This window comes from Ailuropoda melanoleuca, chromosome 3, assembly GCF_002007445.2.
Source record: "Ailuropoda melanoleuca isolate Jingjing chromosome 3, ASM200744v2, whole genome shotgun sequence".
Taxonomy (NCBI): Eukaryota; Metazoa; Chordata; class Mammalia; order Carnivora; family Ursidae; genus Ailuropoda; species Ailuropoda melanoleuca.
This window is the reverse complement of record NC_048220.1, coordinates 33,380,618-33,397,108: the sequence shown is the minus strand read 5'-3', so window position 1 is coordinate 33,397,108 and position 16,491 is coordinate 33,380,618. Positions and strand designations below refer to the sequence as shown.

Here is a 16,491-nt window from a genome sequence, read left to right as displayed (position 1 = left end):
TAAGTCTGAATGCATCTTTGGGTTCAAAATGAGTCTCTTGTAGACAGCAAATGGATGGGTCATGTCTTTTTATCCAATCTGCAACCCTGTGGCGTTTTATGGGAGAGTTTAAGCCATTTAGATTGATAGAGATTATTGACAGATATGATTTTAATGATGCCATTTCTCTTTAAAGTCTTTGTATCGGTTGTGACTTGCTGCTCTGTATCACTCTTGGGGCCTTTTTACCTTTATAGAGCCCCCCTTAATATCTCCTGTAGGGCTGGTTTCGTGGTTACGAAATTGGTTAATGATTGGCGATTTTGGAACGTCTTTATTTCTCCATCAATTCTGAATGACAGCTTTGCTGGATAAAGGATCCTTGGCTGCATGTTTTTCTCTGAAAGAGCTTTAAAAATGCCCCCCCAAGCCTTTCTCTCATTCCAGGTCTCTGTAGACAGGTCTGACGTAATCCTGATACCTTTGCCTTGGTACGTGAGAAATTTCTTTGCCCTGGCCGCTTTCAATACTGTATCCTTGGATCTAATATTTGCGAATTGCACTATGACATGCCGTGGCGTAGGTTTGTCCTGGTTGAGCTTGGATGGGGTCCTCTCTGCCTCTTGGACACGAATGCTTGTTTCCTTTGCTAGATTAGGGAAGTTTTCAGCTACAGTTTGTTCAAATATCTCTTCTAGACCTCTGTTTTTCTCCACCCCCTTGGAGATGCCGATGATTCTGACATTGGAACATTTCATTGAGTCAGTAATCTCCCATAACCTACATTCTTGAGAATGGATTTTTTTAGCCCAGATTCTATTTTAGCTTTCTCTTCTACTAACCCATCCTCCAATTCGCTGATACATTCTTCTGCCTCAGTGACCCTGGCCGTCAGAGCCTCTAGTTTTGACTGCATTTGGCTCATAGAATTTTTAATTTCTGCCAGATTCGCTCTCATTTCCACCCTTAGAGAGTCTATATTCTCATTAATATTTTCGTTAATACTTTTTTCAAGTCTACACATCATATTGACCATTGTTACGCTGAATTCCATTTCTGATAATTTGGTTATATCCATATCCATTAGTTCTGTGCCAGAGGCCACAGACTCATTGTCTTTTCTTTGCTGGGGGGGATTNCGTCATTCTGATGAGGAGAGGTTGCGGGGTTGTCCAGAACCCAAATTATTGACCGGGACCCAGGCCGTGTGCCCTTGTTTTATAGGGATCTTAGGGTTGTGAGCTTCTTGATTTTTCAGCCTGCCTTCTGGGGGAGGGGCCTGCCGCTCTGATACTCAGGCAACCCTGTTTGGGTAGAGTCTCCGTGTCCCCTGCGAGGGGGGATGGGGATGGGCACACTGTGAACCGGTATTTCTAGGTTTTTGTTCTCTGGCGGCTTTCCCTGGCGGTTTGCTGTGCCTCTTCTGAGAGTCAGAGCAGCAGTGGCCGAATCTCAGCCTCTGTCTCAGAGCAGAGGGATCGCAGACTGTTCTCCACTGATGTTCTGGCCACTTTAACTCTGTTTCTGTTGGTGCTGCTCAACCCTGCAGCGTCCCGGGATGTGCGCCCCACACCCGGCGGCCCAGCCCTCACTTCCAGGGCTGGCACGTCTCTGTCCTTTGTATTTCTAACACCGCCAGCCGCCCCGCACGCGCTCCGGAGCTCCCAGTCTCAATCTGGTTCTAGTGAGCACACAGGAGTTCCGTGAGAAGTCTGGTGGCGCGCGCTCCCCGGCTCACAGTCTCAGTCTGCTCTCTCGCGGGTGTTGGTCTGCGAGTCCGCCCGCTCCCCGTGTAGGTGGCTACTGCTTCCCAGCACCCGAACGCGGCAGCTCCCTCCCCCTTCCATTGATCTTTCGATATCTGTGCGTGGTTTCATGGCTTCCCGCTTCACTGGAGATGTTCATTTGTAGAGATCCAGATGTATCTTCCTGCGTCTCATGCTGATTCCGTGGATGTTCAGGATGGTCTGGTATCTATCCAACTCGACTCAGTAGGTCCCCTACTCCTCCGCCATCTTAACTCCTCTGTTCCTGTTTCTTTTACTCTTAACCGCTGTCTCTCTTAGAGATCTTTAATCTTAGTGCTAGTACAGTAATTTCTTAATTTTGTTTCTCAGTTTTAGGCATTAGCCATTGACTTCCTACTGTGGAAAATCAAGATTTAACTCTTCCTTCTACCTTGTGTCTTTCTTTCTAACCTCACCATTTGTGTATGCTTCTCTACCTCCTGTCTTCCTAGCGGAGGCGTATTATAACTTTTGTGAGAGCAGTAGTCATTGTGTACATTTTTGAGGTGTCACCGATCCACAATTAAGTGTACAATGAGAACTTTTCTTCCCCAGCTTTTGTTTTTCCTTGGCGTTAGTAATTCTCTCTCTTTTTTTAATTTCCTTCTTTTAAAATATAATTATCAATACTCCATCCCTAAACACTGCCCTAACTGTTTATTTCTTCTCTTAATACTTTCACACATTAATATGCTATTGGTTCCATCTTGGAGAAAGTTCTCCCACAGCCTTCTGGCCCGTTTTATTCAGGACTGGTTGCTTACAGTCTTATTGGACAAATGTCATCTGGGATCTTCCTCCACTATTACTAAGAATTTCCTTTGTTTCTGTTGAGTTGGAGCTCTTGTTTCCTTGATCCCATTGCTGTTGCTTTATTATTTAATCTCTCATTTTGGTGAAGCTCTGCTTCTAGTGGCTTTCTTGAAAAAGGGAACCTGGAAGGTAAATTTTTGCGAGTTTCCATGTCTGAAATATCTTTAGTCTGTCTTCATATTTGATTGTTGGGGGGCAAAATTCTAGATTGGAAGTAATTTTGCCTTAGAATTTAATGGGCATTACCCCTCGTGTTCTGTTTCAGTAATGCTGCTGAGAAGTCCAAAACCATTTTGATAATAACTGATCTTTTGTGAATGGCCTGTTTTTTCCCTCCTCTGGAAGCTTGTGGAATCTTCTTTTTCTTCCAGGTATTCTAAAATTTCCTTGGTGTAGGTCAAATTTACCTTGGTGTAGGTCAATTTTTATTAATTTTTCTGGGTGCTTGGTGGATTCCTTCAGTTTGGGAGACTCGCGTGCTTTAGATTTGGAAAGTTTCTTGACTTTTTCTTTGATTGTTTCATCTCTTCCATTCTTTATTTTTGCTTTCTGAATTCTTTTTATTCAGATATTGGTTCTCTTAGATTCTGGAAGTCCTTTTCTTTCTGGGAGAATTCTTCAACTTTTTCTTCCTCTAAGTTTTTGTTTGTTAAAGTGGAGAGTAGTATGATGAATTCCTATATACCTATTATCCACCTTCGAAATTGCCAACTCAGGGCCAGTTTAAGAGCTTATTCTTGCTATCTGATTGATCCTTTTTTATAGGATGCTATTCTTCTTCATGGATGTGAAATCTTAATCTTTTATTTCTCTGAGAAAGGTTGTTGATATTTAAGAGTGGGTACAAAAAGGTGGTCAGAATCTTTTTGCATATGAGTAGGGCTTTACTGGGGGAGATCTAGAAGGGCTGTTTGGGAAAAAAAAAAAATAGAAGGGCTGTTTGGGTCTTGGGGATGCTTTAATGTTAGCCTTGATGTTAGTTAGAGCTTCTTGGATCTGTTGGATTCCTCCCAAAAGATTCTTCCAGTTTCTGGCTTAAAAGGTCTAAGCTAACAGAGCCTTCTGGGAGTTGAAAAGATTGCTAGGGGATATACCAGTTCCCAGTGTGCTGACCTTCCAGTTAATTCAGCTGTTCCCACTGTGATAGTGATACCCTCAACTTTGTTTTTGGTTGAGTCATGCTGTCATCCTCTCCAGAGAATAAACCTTTATTCTGCTGGTATAGAGAAGGCCAGTTGCGAGTCTGGATAGCGTGGGATTAGGGTGTCTGGGGTTCTAACCTCTTTACAGACTGCAGTTAGTCCTCTTATTTTGTTGCCTCTACTTCCAGAACCATCTCGTACCTCAGATTGTTGAGTTTTTTGGAGGTTCTGCACTGGAAATTGGATTGCTTTTCACCTTTCTCTACTGCTGGTTTAGGATTCATCTGGCTTCCCTCAGTCTGCTAATGCAGTTGTCATTTATCCTGTTTTTTGGTTTCCAAAATTTGATTGATATTAATTCTTCTCCCATTCTTTTGTCTCTGTAAGTTCATGCCATTGGAAAAAAGAAAAACCCTCTTTGTTGTCATTTTGTTGGAGTTTCGAGAGGCAGTAGACTTAAATGTCTGTTTTTAATTTACCATCTTTAAGCCAAAATTGTAGCTATTTAGCAGTATGAAGAATTACACTAAAAATGAAGAAAAATGAATCATTTTATGAATAATAAGATTGGATTTATTTTTTAAAATACCGTGATAAGTTTGGGACCATGATACATTAAGAGATAGAGATATTTATATTTTCTTAATAATTAAATTCATGCTTAGTTTTCTAGTGGGCATTTTTCATGGCACTATAAATCTTTTTTTTTTTTTTTAAAGATTTTATTTATTTATTTGACAGAGAGAAAGACAGCCAGTGAGAGAGGGAACACAGCAGGGGGAGTGGGAGAGGAAGAAGCAGGCTCCCAGTGGATGAGTCTGATGCGGGGCTCGATCCCAGAACCCTGGGATCACGCCCTGAGCCTAAGGCAGACGCTTAACGACTGAGCCACCCAGGCGCCCCATGGCACTATAAATCTTTAGCAACAATATTTTCCATGTTTAATTTTTATGCATGTATTTTTAAAGGCAGTGGTTCCATGCATTTAATTTCATATTTTTTAGTATTTTTATTCTAACAAGGATAAAAGGCTTCCATAGGCAGTCTGACCTTCAAACCATAGAATTAGAAGTATCGAACATCTTTCACATTCCACTTAAAAGGAATAATCTCATAGTCTAAAGGAAAGATGATCTGTTGACAAAGGTCCTCACCTTTTCAAAAGTAAATGTTGTGTAGAGAGAAAGGCAGGTAACCTGGGAAGAGGGAAGACATAATGAAAATGTGGGGTTTTGGTTAGGGAAGACATAATGAAAATGTGGGGTTTTGGTTATTGGTGGTGTAACTTTTTTTTTAAGTTATTTTTATTATCCCCGAGGAATAGAGATTGACTTGACATAATATCTGATATGTTTTTGTTTGCTTTTGTGTAGGGAGATGCATTTATTTACATGGAACCAGAGAAACAAGTTATGTCCAGATCTTCAGATGAATGTGTTGTGGCCCTGTGTGATCAGTGGTTAGTCTATCTTACAGCAAGAAATTTCCGTCAGTCACTTTACTTATCCTTTTGACTTTATTTTTTTTAATCAATCTTTCCGCTCCCAAGGTACTTGGATTATGGAGAAGAGAACTGGAAAAAACAGACATCCCAGTGCTTGAGGGGCCTGGAAACGTAAGAAGGGAAAAAGTGGTGAGGGAAGGGAGGGGAGATGAGAAACATGGAAGACAGTGAAGGTGAAGAAAGACACTTCATCTTTTACTCTCTGTAGATTCTGTGAGGAGACCAGGAGGAATTTTGAAGCTACCTTAGGTTGGCTACAAGAGCATGCTTGCTCGAGAACTTACGGTTTAGGTAACGTATACTTCAAATTCTTCTGTTTGAATGACTTTGCCAATTAGATGGCAAATTAACACTTTTACTTTTTCTCCCTCTTTTCTGTTTTTCTGAACTGAAAGTGAGAGATTTCAGTTACAGGGAGAGGGGAGCTAGGATGTGATGCCCTAGCATCTACCTGGTGGTTGTAGTATGACCTCTCTAACCCACATAGCTTTTATGGATTTTTTTAATAAAAAGTTTCTAGTGCTTCAGCCATTTGGTTTTTTTCTTTACCAGTTTATTAATTATTCAAGCAAAGACCTTCTTAAAATAAGGAGCTTTGCAAATGCTATATGCCTTGAATATGTGGATTCTCTGGATGATGTGTCCCTTGAGTTCCTCATGCATTAATTTTTTTCTTCTTATCTTGCAGGTACTCGTCTGCCCTGGGATGAGCAGTGGCTGATTGAATCGCTCTCCGATTCCACTATTTACATGGCATTTTACACAGTGGCACACCTGCTGCAGGGGGGGAACTTGCGTGGACAGGCAGAGTCTCCGCTGGGCATCAGGTGGGTAAATGGATGAGGCAAAGAAGTGTAATTTGTTAAAAAGAGATACGATCTTTTGATTTACACATTGAAAGTTTTTTTTTTTTTTTTTTTTAGTTTTCATAAGAATTCATTTAGCAGATTTTTGTTACGTTTTTGTTTTTTTGCTGTTACACTGAGAAAAAGTAATAAATAGCCCCTCTGTTATTGTTACCATTCTTTATTCTTATCAGAGCCTCTTGTCATCATTTGTTAGTGTAACTATGTTAAGCCATTCCTACTTCATGGTTAGGTGAAAATATTGATTCTTTCAAAGAAATTATCTATATATTTTGTTGTTGTTTGTTTTATTTTTTAATACAGACCGCAACAGATGACCAAGGAGGTTTGGGATTATGTTTTCTTCAAGGAGGCTCCATTTCCTAAGACTCAGATCCCGAAGGAAAAATTAGATCAGTTAAAGCAGGAATTTGAGTTCTGGTATCCTGTGGATCTCCGAGTGTCTGGCAAGGATCTTGTTCCAAATCATCTTTCATATTACCTTTATAATCATGTGGCTATGTGGCCAGAACAAAGGTGAGTGCTAAAAAGGCTGTAGACTGAATTTATGCCTTGTGGCTTTAAATATCTAAGAAGTTACTGTGCAAGGTATAGTTAGGTTTGCCAGTTGCCTTCTTTTTCTTCTGTTTAATGTATACTGAAACAAAAAGCACACCTTCTCCTGTGTTACATTCAGAAATCCTCATATTTACCTTGGGCTCACCAAAGCATGTCACATTTCAGGTACCTTGACAGCCTTTCGGTACTTTACTTGACCTGTTTTGTGACTCTTTGACCTCAATAGGTGCAGAAATAAAGGTGATTTAAGACAGAGCCTAGAACATTAGAATTGGAAGGAAACATCCCTTTAGAACTGAGAGCCCCAAGGTTACAGCATTAGTCGGTAGCGATATTCTTTTTTTTCTTCTTTTTTATTTTCTTCCTTTTTTTTTTTTTTTTTTGAGAGACAGAGAAAGTAAGAGAATGTTAAGCAGGCTCCACACCCAGCACGGAGCCTGGCATGGGGTTCAATCCCATGACCCTGAGATCAAGACCTGAGCCAAAACCAAGAGTCGGATTCTTAATCGACTGAACCACCCAGGTGTCCCTGGTAGTGGTATTTTGACTAGAGTCTGAATCTAAGCAGCATTTTTAATCCTATGTGCTCAAAAGTAATCCTTCTATCATCTTCCCTCTTGACCCAGATATGTCTCTGTGCCTTTCCTTCCAGTCTCTAAGTAGCCGATAAAACAGACCCCTCCCTCTGTTCAAATTTTATTTCATATCACCAAAAACAATCTCATGTGACTTCCTTTATTTAGAATGAGATTGCGTTTTCTTTCTCAAGAATAAAAGGAAGATTTTGAAGTAGAGGAATAAAATAAATCTGTTGTGGTTCTTGTTATCCAATTATTTTGTTGTTGTTTAAAATGTGTTTTCAGAGAAATTGGATATCTCAGAAGTACTTGTTGGTAATATAGTTGAGTCTTCATCCTTTGTATCAAGTTTTTGACATGTATTAGATTTTACTAATTATAGGTGAGTAATAACATCAAGTGCTTTTAAGTAATAATTGTTAGTAACACCAGGCACTGTTCTAATCACTTACAACAACTCATTTAATTTTTAGTACAACTTTTCAAGGAAGGTCTGTAATGTCCTCGTTTTACAGACAAGGAACCTTACTGAGGCATAGAGAGCTCAAATAATTCACCCAGAGTTACTCAGCAATGGCAGGACGAGGATGTAAACCCTAGCAGTCTGGCTCCAGGACTCTTGCTCTCAGCCACTGTCCTCACATAATCTCATTGCTAGAATGAATGAGTGGTACATACATAGTTCAAAAATTCAAACAGTTCATAAAAGAAAAAAGTAAAAAGCGAAGTTTTACTCTTGCCCCCACATCACTCTGCTTCCCATAGGTAATCCCTGCCGCTGCTTTCTTACGATTTCTTCTGGTGACATGTTTATGAATAAACCACCATCAGATTGATTGATTGATTGATTGAAGTAATCTCTACACCCAGCGTGGGCCTCGAACTCTAAGGGTCACGACCCCAAGACCAAGAGTCACTTGCTCTTCTGACTGAGCCAGTGCCCCATGCTTATTTATTTTTTAATTTATACAAAGATACCGCATTGTAGACACTTTTTTCCCCCATGCAATAGTATGTTTCTAAGATCCGTTTATATCCACACATCTAGCCCTGTCTGATTTTTTAAATAGCTATTACTTAGTATTTCAGTGTCTGTATGCACCATAGTTTATGTAACCAGTCCTTAACTAATGGGCATTTCTTGTTTTCATTTGTTTCATGTTATGAATAGGACTCAGTACATCTGTACATTTGTCTTAGTAAACTGTTACAAATCTTTCAGCATTTACCTCAACTTTTTAAGCTTAAACTCTAACCTTAAGGTTTTATTTTCTGTCTTGAAATATTTACCTATCAAGTGACAAATGGCCTGCTGCTGTGAGAGCAAATGGACATCTCCTCCTCAACTCTGAGAAGGTAAGAAAGTTTAAAATTCTGCAGAAAACTTTTCAGATGTAGGAACTTGTACTTTTTAAAGAAATAAAGAGTATAAAGATCAGTGTTAATCTTCCATTTAAAATGTTTAGGACTACCAGCATGAATTAGGGAGTGCGTGGAGTAAATAGTATTAACTGAGGGGAGGGACTGTGAAAACTTATCTATTTTAGCGTTTGTATTTGGAATGGCAGAAGGCGACACAAATTGTGATTGGAGGAGGGAGAGGGAGAGAGAGAGAGAGAGAGAGAGAGATTGACAAGAGATAAGAAACGTAAAAATCCTAGCATTGTGACTCTAGAATGTCTTTCTCATTAAGTTGAGAAAATAATTTGGTGGGATTTGTTCTATACTGTGACCAGCCAAAATAATAGAATTTTGGAATTTGTAGGATTCTTAACTGTTATTTTTAATGCTTCTTCCCAGGTGATATAATATATCTCTCTATACTACTACTGCTTCTGGTATTGTTAAAAGTACTAATGTGTATGATTTTTTGTAGGGCCATGTAAGACTTTACTTCATTAATCAATGTCTTCAACAGGAGGTTATGCAAACCTCCTGACAGAGCCCTTGCTTGCCCTTTTGATGCTTTTGTGCACATTTGAAAAGGGTACCACGCCTTATCTAAACCGAAAATTAAGTTGCCATGTTATTTATTTCTTAGTGATGATATTTGTAGCAAGTTGATTTTGTTACAATCAGTGAATTTTATTACAACTGATGGAATATTAATTGGAAAGAGTATTCTTTGCTATAAATAGCTGTCATAATGAAAATAGGTGTAGATTTAAACTAATAGCAGATGGTATGAATTGCAAAATGAAACATTTTTAACTGGTGCTCTAATATTGAAAGGGAATAAAAAAGTTCATTTAAAATAATCTCTATATTAGACTGAAAAACAGCTCTTTGATTAGAAGCATGGGCTATTTTATAGATTTTGTTAGATCAACAAGGACTTTTGATTATCAAACTCATTTTTTACACTGTATATGTATTTACATGTATGTATATATGTGTATATAAATACAAATTGTATATATGTGTTATAATGTGATATTTTCTTTGGTCTCAATGTTGTCGTACTATACATTGTGCTGATTTTATTAGAACTAGATACTTTATTGCCATGTAGTAGAGGACTGGATTATCACCTCTCTTTTGTACCAGCAAAGTTCTGATAAAGACAACAAATTCTTTTTTTTTCTTAAGATTTTATTTATTTGAGAGAATGACCAAGAGAGTGAGTGAGAGAAAGCAAGAGAGCACAAACGGGGAGAGGCAGAGGGAGAGGGGAGCCCGATGTGGGACTTTATCCCAGGACCCTGGGATCATGACCTGAGCGGAAGGCAGCACTTAACTGACCCAGGCGCCCCAAAGACAACAGATGATTGGCAGGCTGTGCAAAGTGCATCCTTAGATGTGGTGCCCTCAGGTAGAGCACAACTTAACCACTTGTTGTGACGCCAGTGAAGTTCCCTAAAACCCTTACTCTGACGTCATATGCTAGTCCATTCATTTCTGAATGATTCTAATTGCTCTAAAGCTCTTCTTTATGACCAGCTGAAATGTTCCAGAGATATAGTGGAATCATTATACATGTCTAAACTGATTCCTAGGAGGCAGTGTAGCCTACTAGAAAGAGTAGTGCATTGAGTAACAGACTGGAGACCCTGTCCTAGCTCTGTCCTTGCCTAGTTGAGTAACCCAGACAAGTCACTGTATTAACTGGATTTCAGTTTCCACCTCTGTAAAATTAGTACAAGATATCTTTTCCTTTCCCCCTCTAATTTTTTTTTTTGTCTTTATCTGATTGTGTCTAACCTACGCACTTTGATTTGGCTGATTTGGTTTATTTGTATATATTATTAATAATGCCTGATCATTGACTTTCTATTTCAGATGTCAAAGTCCACAGGCAACTTCCTCACTTTGACCCAAGCGATTGACAAATTTTCAGCCGATGGTGAGTATACTTTTTTATTATTGCTATTATATAGGGTTTGATTCTTTTCAGATTATAGGAGGCAAGTTAAAATTATTGTATCAGTGTTACTGCTCTTTTCTTTTGCTTTTTCCAGTACTTTGAAATACTTATGTTTTCTTTTGTGTACAAGCAGAGTAAGAATTACTGATGTGATCTGTTTAGGAACAAATTCCAGCTAAGATTGTTAGAGTCTTTTTTAAAAAGAAACTTACTGTAATTGCTACCTGGCATGTTCTAATTTCTTACTACTTGTAAGATTAAAGAGTTGATTTGTAGAGATATTGGCTATGATGCTTTCCCAAGGTATTTCCTTCATACTTGATACAAATATAGGTGACTTGAACCTGGGAGCATTCATTTTTTTCAAGAAATATTTTCTCCTTGGCCTCAGCACTGTTCCATTTCATCATTACATTGTCAAGAGAAGAAATGCACTATCGACCTGAAGGAACCTTCATTGCTTTGGTGCTCGTGGCATGTCTTTTTGCTGATCCTGGCTAGCATAGTTTGAGGCCATGCTGAAGGAATTGGGAAAGAACTAACATAACTAACTTTGAGAAACAGTGTTTTGACTGGACGCTGTAAGCCAAAAAGAACTTCACACAAATACTGTAATTAGTAAAACTATTTCTTACATGAGGTGTAGGTGAGCAATTCCGAAACTAATTTTATGTGTGTATTGGGATTGAACAAATAAATCTATTGTGGATGAGAGCTCACTGTTAAAAAAGATACAGATAATAAAGGGGGAATGCTAGAATGTACCCTTTGGTATTGGATTGGAATTGGCTATTTCCTGTGGTTTTAATTTTATATACAGACAGAGTGCTGTAAAAATAAACGTAGACGTATGTGGTAGGTTAGTATACATGCATACATTTCTCTAGCTGTGTCTGCCGACAGGGCTTATGAGCAGTGACACACTAGTAGCAGGGACACATCTAGCATTTAGAGCTTGGTTTCTAAATACCGTTCTCCAATAAATGGAACTTGGGTGCCTGGGATAAGTGATTGATTGGCAGGCTGGAGCAGGAAAAATATAAGATGAGCATGAAGCATCTTAGGGTGCCAGAAAATAAGGGCATGTTTCAAAAAGGTTGAGGACACTTGCAAGGACACAGATTTATTTAAGACAGAAGATCGTGGCAAAGTAGGAGGACCCTAGGCTTGCCTCATCCCATGCATACAAGTAGATAATTATCAAATCATCCTCAGTACCCCAGAAATCTATCTGAAGACTAGCAGAACAAACTCTGCAACTAAAGACAGTGAAGAGGCTATACTGAAGAAGGTAGGAAGTGCAGGGATGTGATTTGGGAGAGAAACAGGTATGGCTACTGACGGGGGAGGTAGGCACAGTCGCAGAGAAGGGGAAGAGACAAACTAGTACACAGGGGAGTGCATTTGGTTTGGAAAGTGAAAGGGCCTGAATTTTTTGAGTTCTTAAAAGCGGTGGAGCTTAAAGCCTGGAATTTTAAAGGTCACTGTGCTTGGCTCTGGGAGAGCTCGGAAGACATTGGGGCTGCTCTTGGAGAGAAGGCTGGCAAACATGGTGTAGACATACAGCATGGAAAGCGATCTGAAGAGTGCCTGGGGCACACAGTGGGGTGGTTAGTTGCTCATCTCAGAGCGTGTCTCACAGAGGCAGTGTTCACAGAGAGACCCCTCCAGGAACAAAGGAGCTGTCAGGTGCCATTTCCTTTCCCCACCCCTTAGCACATGCATAGGGCCACCTGCAGGAAGCAGTGCAGTGCTGACACTTGCCACATAACTTGCTTACACCAAGTCCCACCCCTCCTGATGAGTCAGACTCATCAAGGAAAAAAGAAAAGGCCCAAATAAATAAAATCACAAACGAGAGAGGAGAAATAACAACAAACACAAAAACAATTAGAATATTATGAAAAACTATATGCCAACAAAATGGACAACCTAAAAGAAATGGATAAATTTGTAAAAACATTACCTCCCAAAACTGAAACAGGAAGAAATAGAAAATTTGAATAGACTGATTACCAGCAAAGAAATTGAATCAGTAATCAAAAAATCCCCAAGAAATGTAAGTCCAGGACCAGATGTCTTCATGGGTGAATTCTACCAAATATTGATTGATTGATTGATTGATTGATTTTATTTTTAAGCGATCTCTATACCCCATGTGAGCTCAAACTCACAACCCAGAGATCAAGAGGCGCATGCTCCACTGACTGAGCCAGCCAGGCGCCCCTCTACCAAACATTTAAAGAAGAGTTAATACCTATTCTTCTTAGACTATTCTGAAAAATAGAAAAGGCAGGAAAACTTCCAAATTTATTGTATAAGGCCAACAGTAGCCTGATTCCAAAACCAGAAAAAGACACCACAAAAAAGAGAACGAAAGGCTCTCATCATATCTCTGATGAATATAGATGCAAAAATCCTCAACAAAATATTAGCAAACTGACTCCAATAATATATTTAAAAAAATTATTTACCACGATCAAGTGGGATTTATTCCTTGGTTGCAGGGTGGTTTGGTATTCGCAAATCAGTCAGTATGATACATCATATCAGTGTGAAAGCATTTGACAAAGTACAACATTCATCATTCATGATAAAAACCTTCAACAAAAAAGGTTTAGAGGGAGCATACCTCAACATAATAAAGACCTTAAATGAAAAACCCACAGCTAACATTGTCCTTAGTGGTGAAAAGCTGAGAACCTTTCCCGTTAAGGTCAGAAACAATACAAGGATGTCCACTCTCACCACTTTTATTCAATATAGTACTGGAAGTCCTAGCCACAGCAGTCAGACAACAAAAAGAAAACCTTGCAGATGACATGATACTGTATATAGACAACCTGAAAGACTCCACCAAGAAACTGCTAGAACTGACTGATACTTGAAATCAGTAAAGTCAGAATACAAAATATATTTACAGAAATCTGTTGTGTTTCTGTATACCAGTAAAGAGCCGGGAGAAGGAGAAGTTAAGAAAACAGTCTCATTTACAATTGTACCAAAAATAATAAAAAACGTAGGAGTAAACCTAACCAAAGAGGTGGAAGATCTGTACTCTTAAATCTATAGAACACTGATGAAGGAAATTGAAGATCTCAGAAAGAAATGGAAAGATATTTCATGCTCATGGACTGGAATAACAAATACTGTTAAAATATCTCTGCTACCCAAAGAAATCTACATGTTTATTGTATTCCCTATCACAATATCAACAGTATTTTTCATACAGCTAGAACAAACAATCCTAAAATTTGTGTGGAACTTCAAAAGACCCCCCAATAGCCAAAGCAACCTTGAAAAAAGCAAAGCTGGAGGCATCACAATTCTGGATTTCAAGTTATATTACAAAGCTGAAGTAATCAAAAGAGTATGGTACTGGCACAAAAACAGGTACGTAGATCAATGGAAAAGAATAGAAAATCCAGAAATAAACTCACAGTTATATGGTCATTTAATCTTCTACAAGGCAGGAAAGAATATCCAATGGGAAAAAGATAGTCTCTTCAACAAATGGTGTTGGGAAAACTAGATAACAACATGACAAAGAATGAAACTGGACCACTTTCTTACACCATACACAAAAATAAACTCAAAATGGATTAAAGACCTAAATGTGAGACCTTGAACCATAAAAATCTTAGAAGAGCATAGGCAGTAATTACTCTGACATTGGCCGTAGCAAGTTTTTTCTAGATAGATTCGCCCAAAGCAAGAAAAACGAGCAAAAATAAACTATTGGGACTACATCAAAATAAAAATAGGGGCGCCTGGGCGGCACAGCGGTTAAGCGTCTGCCTTCGGCTCAGGGCGTGATCCCAGTGTTATGGGATCGAGCCCCACATCAGGCTCTTCTGCTATGAGCCTGCTTCTTCCTCTCCCATTCCCCCTGCTTGTGTTCCCTCTCTTGCTGGCTGTCTCTATCTCTGTCGAATAAATAAATAAAATCTTAAAAAAAAAAATAAAATAAAAAATAAAAAGCTTCTGCACAAAGAAGGAAACAGCAAAACTAAATGGCAGCCTACAGAATGGGAAAAGATATTTGTGAATCACATACCTAATAAAGGGTTGTGTCCAAAATATATAAAGAACTTACAAACTCAACACCAAGAAACAAATAATCCAATTAGAAAATGGTCAGAAGATATGAACAGACATTGCTCCAAAGAAGATATCCAGATGGCCAACAGACACATGAAAAGATGTTCACCATCACTCATCATCAGGGAAGTGCAAATCCAAACAGCAATGAGATATCACCTCCACCTGTCAGAATGGCTAAAATCAACAACACAAGGAATAACAGGTGTTGTTGAGGATGTGGAGAAAAAGGAACCGTCGTGCACTGTTGATGGGAATGGAAACTGGTGCAGCCACTGTGGAAAACAGTATGGAGGTTCCTCAAAAAGTTAAAAATCAAACTACCATATGATCCAATAATTGAGTTACTGGGTATTTACCCAAAAAACATAACACTGAATTAGTAGGGATACATGCATCCCTATGTTTATAGCAGCATTTTTTAAAAAGATTTTATTTATATATCAGAGACGGAGAGAGCACAAGCAGGGGGAGTGGCAGAGGGAGAAGGAGAAGTGGACTCTCCACTGAACAGGGAGCCCGATGTGGGGCTCGATCCCAGAACCCTGGGATCATGACCTCAGCTGAAGGCAGTTGCTTAACTGACTGAGCCACCCAGGCACCCCTATAGCAGCATTGTTTATGATAGTCAAGATATGGTAGCAGTCCAAGTGTCCATCAGTTGATGAATGGTTAAAGAAGATGTGGTGTGTATACACACATACACATACACACACACAGGGATATTATTCAGCCATAAAAAGAATGAAATCTTGCCATTTGCAACCACATGGATGGAGATAGAGTCAGAGAAAGACAAATACCATATGATTTCACTCATGTGGAATTTAAGAAACAAAACATGAATATATGGAGGGGGAGGATGCAGTGGAAAAAGAGAGAGGGAAAGAAGCCATAAGAGACTCTTAGTGATAGAGAGCAAACTGATGGTTATTAGAAGGGAGGATGGTATGGGGATGGGCAAAATAGGTGATGCGGATTAAGGAATAGGCTTGTTGTGTTGAGCACTGGGTGATAAAAAAAAAAAAAAAAGGTACAGGAGCCAACTGGAAGGAGCTCCCAATTATCCAAGCTAGAACAATTTAAGAAATAAATGATAGTGTTGGATTGTAACCTAGTGAATAGGTTGAATATTTGTGAGTCCATACTGATCTAAATATTAGTTGAATAAATGAATAAGTGGGGGAGTAGGGGCGGCTTTTCCTTTCAGAAGAATTCATATTAATAAATGTATAAAGATTGAGTGAAATACAAAATCACCATTAGGCAAAAATCACAGTAATAATTGTTATAGACAAGATCTGCCAGTGGTTGCCAAAATCAATGGGTGTATGTTTCTGAAAGAAACAAGATATTTGTATATTCTCAGAGTATTTCTTTTAATAAGATATTTTTTTAATAACAAAAGGAAAAACAGTTTACAGTCGAGAAAATTGACAGACACTACCTAAGTGATGAAAACTTGCAACACCAGTAATAAGTCGTATCGATATCATGTACCTCCCTGTTAGTGATGCCCTGAGAAGACATACAGCATCACTTTTGTGATGTTCTTGCCAGAGGTTCATAAGCTCAGTCTAATCATGAGAAAACATCAGACAAACCAAGTTCAGAGGAAATCTATTAAATAACTGACTAGTACTCATCAAAAATGTCAAGGGCATGAAAGACAAAAACTGAGGAACTGTCACAGATTTGAGGAGACCGAGAAGATAAACTGATTAATCGCTCGCTTCTCGGCCTTTTGGCTAAGATCAAGTGTAGTATCTGTTCTTTTTTTTTTTTTTTTTTTTTTTTTA

General features: G+C 38.9%; 1 protein-coding gene and 1 pseudogene across 1 annotated transcript in view; both read left to right on the top strand.

Annotated features, from left to right (window-relative positions):
- The window catches only part of LARS1 (leucyl-tRNA synthetase 1), a 75,283-nt gene that overhangs the window by 36,156 nt on the left and 22,636 nt on the right, over positions 1 to 16,491 (top strand). Inside the window, exons 16-22 of the mRNA XM_011231635.3 lie at positions 5,095 to 5,180; positions 5,271 to 5,336; positions 5,434 to 5,516; positions 5,914 to 6,052; positions 6,395 to 6,607; positions 8,526 to 8,583; positions 10,507 to 10,570. Of these exons, the coding sequence (XP_011229937.1) occupies positions 5,095 to 5,180; positions 5,271 to 5,336; positions 5,434 to 5,516; positions 5,914 to 6,052; positions 6,395 to 6,607; positions 8,526 to 8,583; positions 10,507 to 10,570 (709 nt within the window). The remainder of the gene's footprint in view (positions 1 to 5,094; positions 5,181 to 5,270; positions 5,337 to 5,433; positions 5,517 to 5,913; positions 6,053 to 6,394; positions 6,608 to 8,525; positions 8,584 to 10,506; positions 10,571 to 16,491) is intronic.
- Positions 16,421 to 16,491, top strand: LOC117801707 (annotated as a pseudogene).